We start from the raw sequence: 18,949 nt of genomic DNA, 5'->3' as shown, positions 1-18,949 counted from the left end.
TGGCTTCAGTTCACACCTGTGCTCATCAAGGACTGAAAAGGTGAGCTCGTTAAGCGTGCTGATCCTATTGGCAGGCTCCTCTGTTGGCTTGACAGTGACTTAGGCCTGCTATGCGTATACATTAACATTTATTTCTAAAATCACCAAATGTGTATTTACCACTCTTATCGTGTATGGTGTACTCAAGATGACCAATACAGCACACTTAAAGTTGCTAAAACTACTCACACTCTCTAAAGTCTAAAGGGCTACTAAAGACTTTTAGAAAAGGTGACAGTACTGTAAACTGTTTTTCTTTATTAATACAGAGTGAAATGTATTTTAGTGTGAAAGGTAAAAACTCATGGTAAAAAAACAAAGATAAAATCCATGATTACACACCATTATATATAATACAGTACTGGAATGCATACACAAACAGTATACACATACTGTAGATGGCAAGAGTAGTCACAATACAAATTAGCCTCATTAAGAAGTGCAAATAAAATACTGCAAGGTCTGCTAGAAGTACTCATTCAGCTATTCAAAAATAAATAGACTAAAATTGTGTTATTTAAAATTTGGGAAAAATACAAGAGTAAAACTAAACCTTTACTGTAAAAACTGTGCCGAGCAAATCATGCAAGTAACCGATGAGAAGGCTAAATTACAACTTAGTACATTATCAACTTTGATATATTGCATCAATGAAGAAATTAAAAACTGCATTTTAAACCAGTTACCTATAATTAGCAGGTTTTGATGCTAATCAAAACATTTCTGTGGCATTGCTAACATCGTGAACAAACCAAAAATGCTAAATTAGCTAATGATAAGTGAATTATTTTTCAAACTTTTTGAAACACCAGAAGGTGGTTTATTTACTAAATAGCTGAAGTCAACTTAAATACAGTAGAAAACGTTTCTCTACAGTAGAAAAAGAAATGGAAGCTCGGCTAACCAATAGCCTATCTGGTAACTACATTGCAGTGACAAATGTTTGGGGAAGGACTTGAGACACAACTAGTTGCTCTGTTGTGTCCACTGTCCAGCAAATGCAAACATCTTATTGGCCACCATTCCAGATCATTCAGTCACAATCATGGACAATGTTGGTTTTGATTCAATCATCAGTTATATTCCAGTGACAAATTCGACACATGCACTTTACACAAAATCAAAATGATCCTTGTTTGACCCCCCCCACATGGAGCTACAACATACACAACTAAAATCACCCCATTATCACATTTTCCATCCTTTCTTTATTCAAAAGCTTATCCTCACAAGAGCCCTGGAGCCTACTCCAGCTGTCTTCGGGTAGGAGGCTGGTTCCACTCTGAAGTGGCTGCCAGCCAATCGCAGGGCACATACATACAACCACACAGTCACCAATGCAAAGTTTGGGATGTGGACGGAAACCAAAGTGCCTGGAAAAACCCCACACATGCAGAACATTTAAACTCCGCACAGGCAGGGATGGGATTAGAATCCTCATCCTCAGAACTCTGAGGCAGACGCTCTTAACCAGTCATCCTCAATCACAGGTTATAAATATGACAATTGAATTTCCAGTTGTTAAAATTTACCTTAAAAAAAAAAAGGAAATTCATCCATCCATTTTCTTTTGCCACTTATCCTCACAAGGGTCACAGGGAGTGCTGGAGCCCATCCCATCTGTCAACAGGCAGGGCACACCCTGAACTGATTGCCAACCACTCTTAGGGTAGATAGAGACAAACAGCCAATCACATTCACACCTAGGGGCAATTTAGAGTGCCCAATTAATGTTGCACGTTTTTGGGATGTGGGAGAAAACCGAAGTGCCAGCAGAAAACCCACAGCGGCACGGTGAGCATATGCAAACTCCACACAGGCAGGCCTGGGCTTGAACCCAGCTCCTCAGAACTGTGAGGCCAATGCTTTACCAGCTGACTCACCGTGACACCTATGGAAATTTCAGTAGAGTTCAAAAAATCCCTTGTTAGATTGAAATGTACTATCCTTTTAAGGGTCACTAGACATAGCTAATCAGGTACAGTCAGTCAAAGCAATTTCTACAAATAGTTCCATATTTTAAGAGCTAGAAACATTACAAAAGATTGAAACAATAAAGGACAATGCTTGTTTGAATAATTTATTAGAACTATTTTTGTTGATTGGCATATATTGCAGCAAGCAGGTCTTCATAAGAGATGTAGTGCATCAGCTCAGGGGAAAACTGGAATAACTGATTGTATGGCAACAACGGAGTGGTCTCAGGGGCTGGTGCCGCAGTGGTGGTCAGTGCCTTGGTTGTCGTTTGAATTGGAGCGATAGAGGGAGGCGGAAGATGGGGAAGGTTTGATAGAGTTGCTTGTTTTTGGCTAGGGTTCCGAGCTCTGGGCTGATATCCCTGGAAGGGCCAGAGGTAGGGGTTGAAGAACTGGTACTGAGGCATCGCCTGGGGGACCTGGTACTGGTGAGGCACATTGTGCGCATACGGCATGTGTGGCATAACGGGGTACTGGGACACATAAGGGTTTTGGAGCGGTGGCAGCTTGAAATTGAACAAATGGTCCTGGAGCACCGAATGCTTCTGGAGCCCAGGGTGGGAGGCCGGGTTCGGGAGCACCATAGGCTTCTGGAGCCCGGGGTGGGAGGCCGGGTTCGGGAGCACCATAGGCTTCTGGAGCCCGGGGTGGGAGGCCTGGCTCTGCATCGCGGGTGGCCACTGAGGGAAGTAAGGCACATAAGGAGATTGGACCCTAGGGTTCGGCTGGCCACTTTTAGATCTGGGGCTGAGGGAGGGGAAGTGGACGTGGCTTCGGGGCTCATGTTGGGACCCAATGATTACGGGGGAACCTGGAGTTTTGGAGACAGCCAGCCACTTGGGGACCTGGCTTACAGTGGGCCCCTTGGTCGCAACTGGATCAGATGGTGCTAGTAGCATGGTTGGCTTTGGGGCTTCAGTTGGAGCATGTTTGGTGCATACCAGGTTGACCGGAACTCCTTGCCAGTGCATCGGAAGCACATAACTTCCAGCCTTCAGAAAGAAAAGAAAAAAAAAAAAATACATATTTTCATATAAATCTCTAGACAAAACTCTCGTTCTAGTCATATTGTCTTGTCATTATCCAAGCCACTTATCCTCACAAGGGTTGCAGGAAAGCTGGAGCCTATCCCAGCTAGTAGGCAAAAGGCAGAATCCACCCTGAACTGGTCACCAGTCAGTCACAGGGCAGAAACACCATCACTGAGCGGGAATCAATCACACCCTTCCAGCACCAAAGACAGGAGTGTGTACCACTACACCAGTGACTCTTTGGTTATATTTTCACAAGAAATTAATTGTAAAAATGTGAATAAAAGTATATTCAAGCAATAGTTCTTGTAAATTATGTTTATACACCTTGAAAATGACTATAATTGTAGCTTTGATATAAAAAAAAACTTTAAATGTAATTTTGTATAGTGACAAAATTTTTAATTCTCAAAATATGACTGCCACAAAATACAAATTTTTTCCTCAAATGTACAACTATTCTAACATAACCAACTTCAAACTTGATGAGAATGAGAAAATCTTGTAAAATTGGAATTTAAAGCTAAGGAAATGACAGTTGTGCTCAATCACGATTGCATTCAATTGACAAATTGCATACAGACAAACCATAACCCTCATTTTGATTTCATGCCTAAAAACATTAATTTAAGGTTAAACACATTCAACCTATAAGTATTAAATTATAACAGTGTGAACATTACCTGTTGAAGTATGTAACAACCACCATAGGGAACATACATGAGTAATCCAAGGGAATTTCGATGCATATTGTAGCCACAGTTTAAGGGCACGAGGGGAAGAGGCAATGGAGCTGCGTTAGGAGCTGCAGAAAACGAAGAAAAAAAAAACAAAAACCTGGCAAATTAATACCACTAATTTTAATTTTCTTCAAAGATTGTCACGTTACCTTGCAGCACTGACAAGTGGGAGAGCCCTGGCGTCTTCACACTGAGCTTCATGTGGTTATCCCCACACTGCAGGGATGTCAGGCGTCTCCATGAAGCCTCCAGAGAAGTTGGCTGCTGCTGCTGCACCGGCACAGGGGTTAGCCCCCAGCCTCCTGAGCACCAGTGGGGGGAAAAAAAAAATATAACATCTGGAGTCGAAGTGGAAAATGTGGCAATGTTTTCATACCGGCAGAGTCCGCCTGATAAGCAGCTCCATCCTCCACAGAAATGTTGGCTTTAACTTCTCCATCGAACACTGGCTTCCCCTGAGGAACTTTCCCAAACACGATCTTACCCCGCCTGAAGCCCTCGGGAGCATGTTTTCTCCTGTCTGCCTTCTTCAGACGATAACAGTCCACCGCGTGGGCCAAAAAACACGCCAGAATCAGCGCAGACACACCGCGGAAAAGTGCACCACTAGCGCTTTTGTCTTTAAGCATCTCGTCGCTCTACGCGTGAAACTCGTGCAAAGAAGTAACTCCGCCATTTTGGCTCCTCTTTTTGACTTGAGCGCCGCTTCCTGCTAGCGTGACGACGGGCGGGTGCAGCGACCAATCAGAGGCCAAGGTGGGTGGGCTTAACTGATCAGGGAAGATTGGTTGCACCTGGCCGAACACCGTGTTAAAGTAGGCGGGGCGAATAATACGAAATGTGAAGTTATAAAATATAAACTGGGAAAAAAAAATAACCAAGGGACCGAAACATTTTTTAAATTCCTTTTTATGTATCCCAAGTGACATTTCACCTGCCAGGTACAATATTCATTCCAGAATCACTGTGCAGTTACGGTGGCCGGTACCATTTACCAATTTTTTTTCCGTGGTTATGTACAAAAATGAAATCGTTGCGTCTAAGAACTCGCTAACCCCAAGATTAGAATTCCGACGTGAGGTTTTTTTCAACCATCTTGACATCATACTGGCGTTTCAGTGGCCTTTTATTTCGACGACGACTGCGTTTGTTGGTTGCTTGCACGGCTCTACACCACAGTCCCCGCTCCCAAAATACTTGTCCTTCATCACAGTTTCAACTTTATTCGACTACAAATGGGAAGAGCCTACGTGAGCTGTACTGCGGTGCACCTTTGTAGTCCACGCAAGGAGAAAGAAATGTCCAAAAGTAGCATTATAAAGATTAGAAGATTAATTTCCGTAAATACTTCTCCCATTGGCGCCATCCGGTGGATAAGATATGTATGACACAATGTCTCTAAGCTGAAATGCACCCTCAACGGGATTTGTGACATTTCCAGGGTTGTCAAATGAAAGTACATATTAATTGTTTACCCGACGATATTTTGGCTATTTGCTATAAGGGGGTGTTATTAATTTTTCCAGGTTCCAGCCACACAATGTGCATCGAGGCCCTTTTCCGTGACAACAGAGCAAAGTTCACTTGCTGCGTGAACGTTTCAGAGCAGCCATCGTATGGCAAACTTGGTAAGTTAATTGATTTTTGCGTGATATCATTTCAAAAGCACATCTATTGAAGAGGGAAGCGAGGTTCTGTGTTCGAATCCCAGCTCCGGACTTCCTGCGTGGGGTGTCGCGTTTAAACGTGAGTTTTGTCCCGGATTCCTTCTCTCACATTCCCAAAATGCAAGTTCAATGAAGATTAAAACTTGTGAGGATAGTTGGTTGTTTGTCCGTTTTTGTGCTGCAATTGTCTGGCGACCGCTCCGAGGCGCATCGTGACTCTCGCCCGACAGACAGCTGGGCTAACCGCTGACCCATATGACGATAACAAAACAGATGAATGGATCATTTTTCAAAATCCCCCGTGATTGACTGGTGACCAATCCAGGGTGTCGTCCGCCTCTTGTCAGCTGTGAGGGACTCCCACTTTCTCTGCAACTTCATAAGAATAAAAAAAATGCCTTGATCTTGAAATCAGATAAATTTAAAAACCAATATAGACAAAAAACTAAGACAAGCTACTAAGCCACACTCCTATTAGTGTATCAGAACGTGGTTGCTATGGTGACAATTCACAACTACCAGTAGTTCATCTCCATGGTTACAGTCAACAATGAATGCTTGTATGAAGGATTATTGCATGCAGACCGGACTCATGGGTAAGTTTACACCTTTGTATACGCGCTCACGTTATGAATGATTTTATGATCAAAATGTCTTGGGACTTACATACCGTGACTTATTTAATTGCTCTTTAAGTGAGGTCACCAACTAATTGCTGGGCTCATACAGACACATAACCATTCGCACTCCCATTGCGGGAGAATGTAAAGTCCACAATTAACCAGACTGTAAACAAACTGTACACACGGGAAGAGAGTCAAACCCAGGACCTCAAGACTGTGAGGCAGGCATGCTAACCACTTGCTCTGTGTGAAAAATGTCTGCAGGATAGAAACTTTGCAAGACAAGCGATTGCAGCGAGGCGAGGAAGAAGTGAAAACAGAAAAAGATGAGGTCCAGCTTTTCCAGTGAGTCTTCTCAAGTCATCCACAGACAAATTCATTATAATATCGAGGAGGGAACCCCATGCACAGCGCCTATAAAAAGTCGACACACCCCTGGTCAAATGTGTGTGTTTGTGATAGAAAAAAAAAAAAAAGGAATCATCCAAAAACAAACCCCAAACTAAACTTGTAATAAGTGCCACCAGGATTTGAATTTGAAATGTAAAGTGATCACATTTTCAATAGTTGTATTTCAGTGTAACTTTTCAATGTTCACAATTCAACTGGCTACGATTCACTCTCGAAATAAAATTCACCGTCTGTGCCACCAGGCAGGGTTACTTCAGGTCAGAGCCGAACAGCCAGCCAATCGCAGTTACGCTTTCTTGGTCACGTGACGTCACATACTAAGAAAGCGTAACTGGATTGGCTGGCTGTTGGGTTGTGACCTGGAGTAACCCTGCCTGGTGGCACAGAAGGCGAATTTCAGACAGTGAATTGTAGCAACTATTGAAAATGTGATCACTTTACATGTCAAATTCAAATCCTGGTGGCACTTATTTACATCCATAACCTTGCGAGCAACTAAAATGAAGACGTGCAATTGATATTTGAGTTAGTAACTTTTGTACTTTGCCAAAGCAAGTTGCATTTACATTTTATTTTTATTGGCTATCACGCGTTTCCTTCTGTACACGGTACACAATATGCATACATAAAAGAAAAAGCAGGCACATGGAGTTTCTGAGCATGCTGATGCATTTGTGACATTCGTCATGATTACAATTTGAAGTCCATGATTGGAATCTCCCAAAATGGTGGTTGAACTCCAAAATGGTAGCACTTTCGGGGTGAAGTTGGAGGTTTCACTGTACCCTAAAATTGTTATTTTGCCTTTAGAAAACGCAGTTGCAAAGTTAGAACACGATATCTGCGAGCTCCTCCGTGACCTCAACTATGTAAGTAGGAGCCTAGCAGGCAATATCGGAATGCCCGTCGATATCATTTTTGTAATCAGAGGAGATGCTCTCTTCAGGCTTTCTACGACACGCCCACCCAGTGCATCCGCGCGGGAGTCCTGAGCTACCACCGCGAGTCTGACAACCCTCGACTGGCCATCACGGCAGCGCACTTAGAGGTATTCAAACCAAATGGACAGATCAACTTTGTGATGGTTTGTGGTCGGAACGTTTAAGTCTCTCAAGTGCCTGCTCACCAATAGTGTGTGAAATTCTTCATTTTTAATCTACTTATTTTTTGGAACTGTGTCGGCAAACATACCACACACAATATGATTCCAAATTAGTTTAATATGTTGGATTTTCAAACTCACCCCAAGTACAAGTATAATAAATGGCGTAGAGGGGATTTGAGTTAAGGGGGGAAAAATGTGGTGTCATTGGACAAGTAGCTGTACAACCCAGGGTCTTTGCCACTTATCCTCACGAGGGTCACCGGGGAGTGCTGGAGCCTATCTCAGCTGTCAACGGGGCAGGAAGATAGATAGATAGATAGATAGATAGATAGATAGATAGATAGATATAGTTCACTCATCAGTGGAATGAAAAATAATTTGGGAAATTCAAGTGTGCTATTAATTATATCATTGCTGTTGCATAATTATATTACAATGTAGATTAATATCAACTGGTTGATTTTCCATGCTATTGCACAAATAACTACATTGAGATTTTTGCATCACAACTCAGGAATGAATATTTGTTCCATTAAAATACAAAAAATCAAAACAATACTCTGGAAATGGAAAATCATTTATGTCGAGGTACAATGCATCATGGGATATATCGCTTTTCTCACAATCGTCTTTTCAAGATTGATAACATTATGGGATACATTGAGAGGGGCGAGAGCCAGTTTACACCCGAAACTGGTCGCCGGCCAATCGCGGTGCACATAGAAACGATCATTTGCACTCACATTCGCAATTTTACAGACATGTTAATAAAATCTTTTAACACTTAATATGTGTTCTCAGGCTCCATTCGAGTATCCAAGAAAGTGTGAATACTGCCACCGGAACGCCCGGCCTGTGCTGGATGTGAGATGGGAAGACGAACTGGAGGTTAGCCAGAGCAGAGGCCGGATGTGTAAATTCCCATGCTCACAACAAACCGTTTGTGCGTCAGGCGGTGCCGGGGTTCTGCTGTGCCCAGCGCAAGATGCTCTGCATGGCCCTGGTGAGGAAAAGGCCTTCGGTGAAGGCCGAACTGGAAGAGGAGAGCGCCAGCATGAGGCCAAGGGAGAAGCCCTCCGACCTGGCCGAGGCGCTGCTGAGCGGCAGAGAGAAGAAGAACGCCAAAAATTTTACAGACCTCTCGCGTGGACTGATGTAGGATTTTGAAGCAAAACACAAAGCCTGGAACTACAGTGAAGAAAATAAGTATTTGAACACCCTGCTATATTGCAAGATCTCCCACTTAGAAATCATGGAGGGCTCTGGAATTTTCATCATAGGTGCATGTCCACTGTGAGAGGGATAATCTAAAAAGAAATATCCAGAAATCACAATGTATAATTTATGTGATAGAGGTGCAAATAAGTATTTGAACACCTGAGAAAACCAATGTTCATATTTGGTACAGTAGCCTTTGTTTGCAAATACAGAGGTCAAACATTTCTGTAGTTGTTCACCAAGTTTGCACACACTGCAGGAGGGATTTCGGCCCACTCCTCCACACAGATCTTCTCTAGATCAGGCAGGTTTCTGGGCTGTCGCTGAGAGAAACGAGATTTTCTATTGGGTTTAGGTCTGGAGACTGGCTAGGCCACGCCAGAACCGTGATATGCTTCTTACGGAGCCACTCCTTGGTTTTCCTGGCTGTGTTCTTCAGGTCATCGTCATGTTGAAAGACACGGCCACGACCCATCTTCAATGCTCTGACTGAGGGAAAGAGGTTGTTCCCCAAAATATCACAATACATGGCCGCCGTCATCCTCTACTTAATACAGTGCAGTCGTCCTGTCCCATGTGCAGGGAAAAACACCCCCAAAGCATGATGCTACCACCCCCATGCTTCACAGTAGGGATGGTGTTCTTGGGATGGAACTCATCATTCGTCTTCCTCCAAACATGGTTAGTGCAATTGTGACCAAAAAGTTCCATTTTGGTCTCATCTGACCACAAAACTTTCTCCCATGACTCCTCTGTATCATCCAAATGGTCCGTGGCAAACTTAGGACGGGCCTTGACATGTGCTTGGTTAAAGCAGGGGAACCTGTGCCATGCATGATTTCAAACCATGATGTCTTAGTGTATTACCAACAGTCACCTTGGAAATGGTGCTCTCCAAGCTCTTTTCAGGTCATTGACCAAGTCCTGTGGTGTAGTCCTGGGCTGATTCACCTTTCTAAGGATCGTTGAGACCCCACGAGCTGATGTCTCGCATGGGGCTCCACTCCGATTGAGATTGAAAGTCATGTTTAGCTTCTTGCCCAACAGTGGACGTTTTTCCCACCAAGCTGCTTGGCGATTTCTCCGTAGCCCTTTCCAGCTCTGGGCAGTTGTACAATTTTGTCTCTGGTGTCCTTGGATAGTTCTTTGGTCTTGGCCATGTTACAAGTTCTCGTCTTACTGATCGTATGGGGCGGACAGGTGTCTTTATGCAGCTACCGACCTCGCACAGGTGCATCTGATTCAGGATAATACATGGAGTGGAGGTGGACTGTTAAAAGGCGGACTAACAGGTCTTTGGGGGTCAGAATTCTAGCTGATAGGCAGGTGTTCAAATACATTTTTACACCTCTATCACACAATTAAATCATACATTGGTGATTTCTGGATTTTTCTTTTTAGATTATCTCTCTCACAGCGGACATGCACCTACGACGACAATTTCAGACCCCTCCATGATTTATAAGTGGGAGAACTTGCAATATGGCAGTGTGTTCAAATACTTATTTTCTTCACTGAAACAACGTGAGGCCAACTTAAGTCATGCGTTTTGTCAGGGAGCTCGCAGACTTGAGGAGAGATGACGACGCCTCCCAAAAGGCAGAACCCAGTGAGTTGACCAAAACATTCCATTTTTGTTCAGCTAAACTACTGACCCAAGATTATTGCCTGTCGGCCCACAGGCCTGGAGACAAAGATCCTCAGCTTCCGGCTCGCTGGTTCCGCGGAAGAAGGAGGGTGGACGCTCAAGAATGTGCCCGAAAATGTGGTGCAACTCAAAACGGACGAGGCCAGAGAGTCCATTTGCGACCACAGGCCACCTCTGTTTGGCATATGTCATTATAAGGGGAGAACAAACACACAAACTCGCAGGCTAACTTTTACACGCACTAATTCTCACCATTTCTGCATCGACAGGACGGGGAATTTCAGCAGAGGTTTTACACGGACGGCAAACGCTTTCTCAACATGTTCCCGGACGGCTCTGCTCAGATCTTGTACGCGCTCACCGCTAAACAGCTTTTTTCACAGTCCAGTGCAACAAAACTTGTGCTTCTCCTTATCGTTTGCTGACAGTTATCCGGGACAACTTTTGGCTCTCGTGTTTGTCACCACCAAAGCCAAGGAAAAGGTTTGCATCGTGTATGACAACCACCTAAATGCGACGCCGCACGCAGCCAACAACAACCAGAACGCGACGCCCCACGCGGCCATCCGAGCCATCTTCCAGTCGAACGGCAAGGCGACGTGTTACCACAGCAACGGAAACATATGGTAAACTGATGGTAAAAAGAAATATTGACATTAGTTTTCCTCTCACCTTGAGCTTTATCTAAATATGGAAATTCCACTTATAGATCTTCCGATTGCTTTTAGGTTGAGTCTAAACAGAGCCGGGGGTCAGTGCTTGGACGAGACGGGCGGCAGGATCCGTCGCTGGAGCTGGAAAACGCTCCCTCCCCCTCACCTGCCTCCTCTCTTCCTGTCCCTCAATAAGAATATCGGGGTGCGGGTCCTGGGCAAGGACCAAATTTTTGTCTCCTTCCTGGCTAACGGTCAACAGGCAAGGTGTAGCGTGGGGAGCTGCAGCGCACAGGTAACGTCAATGTGTTCAATTGGGTTGAAGTTGGGGGGAAAGCCGTCCCTATTATAAAGCACCCGTCTTCATTGGGCGCAAGAAATGGGGTACAACGGGTTTCCCTGGCACGATCATCTTTTCGCTCCAAGACTTTCACCACACTGGCAAACGTGCAGACCGCTCAATAACGTATGCACGTCTATAAGTTATAACCACGCTCGAGTAAACAATGCTTCTCTATGAAATGTTAACATCAGTGAAAATACCGCCAAAATGCTGCCAGAAATCGGAATGTTGTCATTATAAACACCAAATTTAATGCAAACATAGCAATGTCTTTTTCCGCTATCACAGCTGTGACTAATTTCGCGACGAGTCTTGCAGCCGGTCTCGATCACAGCCTCGCCCCACCCCACATTTTCTCAATCGATTTACACGTTTCACAAAAATGACATTTTCAGCTGAAAAATAAAACCTGAGAATTCCGCAAATCCACAGAACACTCTCATCTCTGAAAGTGACATTTTTTGGAATGTGGGAGGAAGCCGGAGTCAAAAAAAAAAAAACTAGTATATCAGGTTCTGATGAGATTAAATCACAACAAACTCCTTCCTTGAAATGGCCGTTATCTTTCTCAACTAAAAACATCCAACCATACGCGCGACTTCCTCCATCGTACCCGAGTTGTTGAAACTGGTTTTGGGGCAATGGACAAGTAAAACTAGAAAGTCCTCCATTAACTAGCGACGCACCTTCCCCGCAGTGTAAATGCACGAGAGAGATGCCTACGAGCAGCCCGTCGTTGCTGAAGGACGAGCTGTTTGTGCTGGCCGCCCGCGTGAAGATCCACCTGTGTATCCAGCACCTCAACTGGAGCCTCCTGACGCCACTGCACCAGAAGAGCGCGCCGGCCCCGAGCATCCGCGTCTTCGGCAAAAAACTCCTGGAGATCAGCACCAACGTCCTGATGAGCCAGCACGAACGGGCCTTCATCAGGGGCTGCCTTCAGGACTGTCTCTAATCCAAGAAAGACACCTGCTGCTTTCATAGTTACAATAGGTTTTTAATTCATCATATCAACTCATTCCAAGTTATGCAATATAAAAATTACTCAAATCATAGCAAAAAACGTAGTCGCTCAATGTTAGTTGGACAACAGCAGGATAAGTTGTTTTTTTTTTTTTTTTTTAAACACAGCTGAGCTACTTTGACAACAACTTTTTAGGAATTCTACAGGGTGTTCAGAAACTCACTGTGCATTTACACTTTTAAGACGTTTCAATTGAGACATCAGGACATTATCATTCAGCGTCATAACCGTGCGTGCACATTGCACGTGAATTATAACGACGAGGAGGATCCACAGTTTGTCCACTTATTCCTGCAACGTAGGCAAAATGGGGAATTAGCACTGCACCTGACTTCAGACCTGGATTAGCAGACAGCACACCTAACACCTGTATCATCTCTTTAAATTGACTATCAAATTTGAATATTGACTTATCAAGACAGAATAGGGGGTACATGTTTTTGTTTTTTTTTTGATAAAAATAAGTGCACAGTGACTTTCCAAACATCCTGTACATTTGGCTCAGTGGTAAAAATGGCATTTCATTAAAGACTACTGTCTACGCAACCACGATAAATCTCCTAATTTGGATGTTTTGCTTTGACATGACGTGAGTGACGAGTACGGGAAAATGACCGGTTGGTTGGTTGGCTGGCAGTGTCGCCAACAAGCCCACTCGGGCGTCGGGGGCGGGCCATCTCTCAGGGGCGTGCTGACGACGATGTGGGTGCATCCGGTCTGCGCCAGCAGTGGTCCTGCCTTCAGTGCAGACTTTCATAAACATCACGTTACAGTCCCTCGAGAGGCCCGCCTCAAACCTGAGCGGGCGGGAGGACAGCACGGGTGAGACGGAACAGAAACGCGAAGAGTGGGGGGGGGGGGGGGGGGGGTGACAAACGGAAGCGGCGGCCTTACGTTGGAGGTGCTTTTGGCTGCGGCCGCGGGGTGAGGAAGGCTGTTAGGAGTGGTGGAGTGGCCTCGTGTTCATGTGAACGTTCATCTTCATCTCGTTGTCCAGGATCTGCACCAGCTGCTGCATGGAGGGCAGGCGGCCCGACTCCAGTTTGGACCACACTGGCACGTCTACGCACAAATTGTTCTTTTAGTAATACCCGATACCTACATCGTCATTAATACTGGCTCTCTGTTTCAGCATTTTTAAAAGCTCCTTCCTGGGAAGAAAAGTCCAAAAGGTACTTTACCGTTCAATGTGATTTCAAAAGCTCCCGTGGACATCATCTGATTTTCAACCATGTTGCTGAGGAAAAACACCATCATGCATGCGTAAATCTGAAAGAAATGTTGAGATACAATTGGATTTGTGTCATTTCTCGAAAATAATGCACACATTTTTCCCATAAATATTTTCAAAAAGTTAAAATTTAGGTATGGATGAAAAATAAAAAGTACAATGACATTGTACACAGGTATAGTGGTAAAAACAAATGAAAAAAAAAAAGGTATACATATACATTTTGATATGATATTCGATGTCTTTTGTTACACATTTACCACGGTAATGTGCGCCCCCAACCGCTGAACTCTACGACGTCCTCAGGGAGCTTGCATTTTCGATCATTAGCACAGCATGTTTGTTGCTACTGCACCAAAGATCAGAAACGACTGCCCGTGAGTTTGTTTTAACTTAAACCAAGACAAAAAAAAAAAAAAAAATGTCAACTACAACGGCTAGTTGTGCAGCTGCTTTTAAAAGAAATGTGTCATCACGCGTGCCGATGACGCCGCCAACCTGGAAGTAGCGCCGCAGTCGGAAATAACGATAGCTCGCCTCAATGCCTTCAGGTGGGTATGAAAATAACGTGAGCTCAAACTACGTAATATGAGCGTCATGGGCACATTTAAAAAAAAAAAAAAAGGACAGCGCACACAATAGAAATGCTCGCTTTTTTTTTTTTTTTTTTTTTTTTTTTTTTTTTAAATGTGCCCATTACCCTCCTTCCCATGTAGTTTGAGCTCACGTTGTTTTTATACCCACCGTGGAGCGAAATAGGATCACTGTTCATGAATTCAGGAGGCACCAGAACTGGACCAAGTCACCAAAGGTAGCGACGATGGATATTTTTCAGATTGGAGATGAGCCAGATCTTGCTTTTGAAGTCTTGGCCAAGGATGTATAATGTAGAGGATAAACTGCACGATGCACAAATATTTACTACAAAAAATGCTGAAGTCAAACAGTGTTAAATATTTATTTAAGACATTAATATGTGTTATCAACAGTATTAATAAAATTTTATGCCATCATTGAGCATTTATTTTAGCTGGTTGAGGGATTCTTTTTATGACAATTACAATTTATGACAATGACATGCTTGTCCTGTGGCCTTTCCCAAGATTATATTACAGCAACATCAGCAGGTGCACAATGATTATTATATGGACAATTTTTTGAAAAACAATACAAGTACAAACCTAACAAAATATAAATACAGATAATTCCCAATATTTTGAGCATATGGGTAGCCGCAAATTGGCGGTGCGCATTGTCCATTGGTAGAAAGGTTTTTTGTTTTTTTTTTTTTTTTAGGTCAAAATTTGGGGTGTGCATTATACTCGAGAAATTACGGTAAATGAAGGATCCCTTAAGAGCAGGTTGCCAATCATAACACTTCATTTCGCTTCTGATCTTTTAACGCAAATGCGAGCCCTGAAAGAAGATAAGGTGCAAACATTACTCAGGAGACACAGGCTAATTAAATCCCATCGGGCTTGACATGTTTGAAATGCAACACGTTCTTCAGTCAACACCCTTGGGGAAGTACACTAATTAAAGTAAAAAAAAAATAAAACAAAATAAAGCAGACCACGACCACAACAATAAACACTGTCACATACGTACACGCTTACCTTATTTCCCTGGCCCCACTCCCAGACCCCCGGGGCCTGTACGCCAAAGAGAGCAAAAGGATCCTTGCCAACAATGATCATCCCGATCACCAGCAGTTTGAAGACAGACAGAAAGGAAGCAATGTGCCTAAAGGAAGGACAAAAAAAAAAAAAAAATATGACGTGAACATACTTTTATGCATGATTGGGATTGACTAATGAGTTCCTATTTTTAGGTCTCCAGTCTGTTTATTAGGAGCGTAACTAATGGGCACCCCGTAGACTCCATAAACACAACACGCAATGGAAATAGTATCATATTGACTCGTTTACTACGGGCTTAACGTGAGACTGTTTTTTGGTGGGTCACAGACTAAAAAGTGGACATTGACAGTAGCAATATGACAAGTGGGCACCCTGTTTGTAGAATTTTCAGGAAAAGAAAAAATTGGGTTAGTAAAAAAAAAAATTAGACTCACGAGGCATTTGTCATAATTTAAAAAAAAAAAAAAAACTTCTCAGAGAAGGGTTCCTGAATGTTGAGGAGTTAAAATTGATTTTTTTTTTTTTTAAACCAGGTTTTCTGTAGATGATGACAAACAAAATAATCCCCAATAAGCATTTTTTTATTTTTATTCTCTCCAGAACACATTTGCATTTTTACTGAGTGATTTTTTGGAAAACTTGTCACATTGCTATTGAAAGGGGACATAGTGTGTGTGTTGGAGGGGGAAGGGGGTAATGTTAATGATTGTTGAAAAAGAATTTTCAAAAATGAATTAGACAAGAATACAAGAATCCTGAACTCCAACCTGTAACGTAATCTCTAGAATTTGAATTAAAGTGGTTGGACACAAAGGACGGGACAGGATCCGCACGTCATTGCGAGCAGCGTGGATTTCCTGTCAACCTGAACTCGAGTTTTCCTGGCCTCTAGCAAGAAATCGGGTACTCTGGATGTTTTCACCAAAGCAAAATCAGACATTTGTAACCTAATAATTGTAAATTGAAAAAGAAAACCAGTCTCCTTTAACTCATCTTGCATAAGAATTTCTTCAATCGACGATAATCCGGATCATTCTTCCAGACTGCTTTAACAAAGCGGCTTAGAACCCACTCGTGGCTCCTCAGATAATCTCTTACCGATAGACGGGGATGGGAAGGTAGTTCTCCCCTTCGATGCGGATGTCCGGGTACCGCTGGTACAAGGCCTGCGTGTACTCCTCAAACACCCGCTTGTACCCTCAGGAGATACTGCAGGGACACAAAAATGCAGTTTTGCATAATTTAGACGCCACTGTGGCTACTTTTCAGATGCCAGTGTAAACTTTAACCTGGAACTCTCACACATTAACTTCTCTGGAGATTATTTGTTGACGCATTCAAAGTACTCCATGTATCTTACTACTCGCAACTATGTAAATATGGGCTGGTACATCCTTCTCTCATTTGACATTAACAAGTAATTATTTGCAACTTTTTTGTAACTGGTGTTTCTTAACCTTTATCAAGCCATGGCGCAAATCTTTTTCATGCAAATATTTACAGTATTTTGATTTGTTACAAACAACACTAGTTTGGAAAAGGGTGAAAGAATTGATCGTCCCACACTAAGATCAGATAGCACCAAATTCAGTGATGGTTTTTGGCATGAATATTATTTGCAGCTGCACAAGGCAGCATAAGTTTGGGGTAGGTGGGTGGTGGCCCAAAATAAAAATAGTTCCATAAAATGGAAGCACATCTGTAAAACATGTACAGTAAAGACTCGGTTCTCGAACGTCCCCGTTTTCAAACGAAAATTTCAAGAGTTTTTTTTTTTACTTCTGTTTTCGAACAAAAATGGGTACACGAACGCCCCCAACAAAACCCGGAAATAACACATTGCGCGTGGCCAGACCAGCTGACCCATGACGCGGTTTATTGTGAATCTCCACGGTGGGAAAAAAAAAAAACTGAAATAACAATGCGAGCGGCACAAGCAGTGCACTTTTGTTATTCTGTATAACGCAGCCTCTGTACACAGACGTGTCCCGGTAGTGACAGTTGTTTTTCTTCTCATCAACGAGTACCGTATTTACCCCCAATCATGGCTCTAAAGGAGGAAAGTGTCTTGTTTAAAGTTATTCTGCACTTTTGTTCATAAAAAAAGTTTACAAGACTGGGGGCTGAGTCGCTACAGAAACCGCAATGCACTCCCAGCCTAGCGTACTCTACTACTACTACTACTACTAAAGCATACATTTTGAGCAAAAAATATTTCTTCAATTATTTTATTACATAACGTACTTAAACTATACATGTATTTCTGCTATGCACTTCATCATCAGGAAACGCTAAAAAATGCTTTAAAAAGCCTATTTTTTTTGGGCTTGGAACGCATTATTTCTTTTTCCATTCATTGTAATGGGAAACATCGATTCGTTTTTCGAACCGTTTTCTGGAACGGATTGTGGTAGAGAACCGAGGCATCATTGTATTTTTAAATGCAAAGAGAGACAGCCGAGTGCCTCCCAAACACTCGCAGTACAAGCGAGGAGGAACACTGAAGCAGCTGCGGAATCATATGCGAAATACAATAAATACAATTCATTTCAATCTCAATTATTGGTGCTTGTAATGGGGTCGGGCTAAGGACAAGGTTCTTTTCACACTTTGTCAGTGAGGCTAGGACAGAAAGAACCTTTTCAAACATAAGATGATAAAAATCAACCACATGCCAGGAACATTTAAACTGGCCTCAGCATTCTAAGCATAAGCCGCACAGTCGGGCGGCAGATATTACGCTAAATCATTTAGACAAACAAAATTATTGCAAAAAGCTTCCTTGATGTTTTATTTTTTTTGTAATTCTGTTTGTTTCCTCATTTGTAGGTATTCTTTACTCCTTTCTGTTCTCAGTTACTTGATTACTGATTCTGTATATTTAAAAAAAAATATGCAAGTCCACTGGTTTGCAAGGTGCCACACAAGCGAAGACCGCCACTGGCCGTACTTACTATGTCATTTGGTTGTTGTATTTTTAAAGGCTACAAGTCTTTTACACATAAATGTTTCCTACAATTTCTGCTTGACGACTGCGTTATGGTGGCTCACGCATAACATGAAACGAAACGTACCAACGTTCATCTTCATTTTACGTCGCCACGATTGCGTATAACGAGGAAAGGCGTGTAAACACTTTTAAATGGCCTCGACAGAACTTGTACATAAAATACGCGCCCTGAATAACAAAGTTTGAAGCGCCTGGTCAATTATTTACTCGAGTCACTCGAATGTTTGACACGTTTTTATGAACGGTTTTATGAACGGTTAGCCGTAGCTTGCTTGCCGTTATCGTGCTAGCCCGCCATGACTCGCCACATTTGGCCTCGCTTACCAAATCTGGAACTTGAGCAAGGGCCCCGCCGCGAACTGCATTTTCATCTTCTTCAAGCCGCTGTTGTCGCCGGACGCGGCGAAGCACAGAGACAAGAGCCCGAGCGCGAGGAAGGAGAAGCGAAGCCACTTCATCGCCATTTCTTTTCCGGGGTGGTGCCTTATCCACCCCGACCGAACCCGAACGAGTGACAGCGGAATCGGTTGAGCTAGTACGGGTGGATTTGGTCCCTGGACTTCTTCTTCGGCGAATCAAGACTTTAAATC

General features: G+C 43.2%; 3 protein-coding genes across 3 annotated transcripts; 1 reads left to right on the top strand and 2 right to left on the bottom strand.

The window, feature by feature from the left end:
* Positions 1–2,105: 2,105 nt before the first annotated feature.
* LOC133510984 (uncharacterized) lies at positions 2,106–4,465 on the bottom strand. Its single transcript, XM_061839537.1, has 4 exons — positions 4,163–4,465; positions 3,936–4,088; positions 3,730–3,851; positions 2,106–3,007 (listed from the first exon to the last, which is right to left on the bottom strand). The coding sequence occupies exons 1-4, from the start codon at positions 4,413–4,415 to the stop codon at positions 2,129–2,131; spliced, it is 1,407 nt and encodes a 468-aa protein (XP_061695521.1). The 5' UTR covers positions 4,416–4,465; the 3' UTR covers positions 2,106–2,128.
* A 115-nt stretch (positions 4,466–4,580) lies between these two features.
* LOC133510983 (glutamate-rich protein 6) lies at positions 4,581–12,931 on the top strand. Its single transcript, XM_061839536.1, has 13 exons — positions 4,581–4,727; positions 5,313–5,414; positions 6,341–6,421; positions 7,298–7,356; positions 7,434–7,535; positions 8,394–8,480; positions 8,545–8,747; positions 10,367–10,419; positions 10,493–10,657; positions 10,729–10,807; positions 10,887–11,084; positions 11,187–11,406; positions 12,152–12,931. Exons 3-13 carry the CDS (start codon positions 6,403–6,405, stop codon positions 12,407–12,409), a joined length of 1,443 nt encoding a protein of 480 aa, XP_061695520.1. The 5' UTR covers positions 4,581–4,727; positions 5,313–5,414; positions 6,341–6,402; the 3' UTR covers positions 12,410–12,931.
* selenot1a (selenoprotein T, 1a) lies at positions 12,916–18,926 on the bottom strand. Its single transcript, XM_061839538.1, has 6 exons — positions 18,684–18,926; positions 16,448–16,558; positions 15,326–15,452; positions 13,660–13,747; positions 13,373–13,540; positions 12,916–13,275 (listed from the first exon to the last, which is right to left on the bottom strand). The coding sequence occupies exons 1-5, from the start codon at positions 18,821–18,823 to the stop codon at positions 13,416–13,418; spliced, it is 591 nt and encodes a 196-aa protein (XP_061695522.1). The 5' UTR covers positions 18,824–18,926; the 3' UTR covers positions 12,916–13,275; positions 13,373–13,415.
* Positions 18,927–18,949: the final 23 nt, after the last annotated feature.

The sequence above is a fragment of the Syngnathoides biaculeatus genome, chromosome 13, assembly GCF_019802595.1.
Source record: "Syngnathoides biaculeatus isolate LvHL_M chromosome 13, ASM1980259v1, whole genome shotgun sequence".
Lineage (NCBI taxonomy): Eukaryota > Metazoa > Chordata > Actinopteri > Syngnathiformes > Syngnathidae > Syngnathoides > Syngnathoides biaculeatus.
The sequence above is the reverse complement of the archived record's forward strand: the minus strand, read 5'-3'. Positions and strand labels throughout refer to the sequence as shown.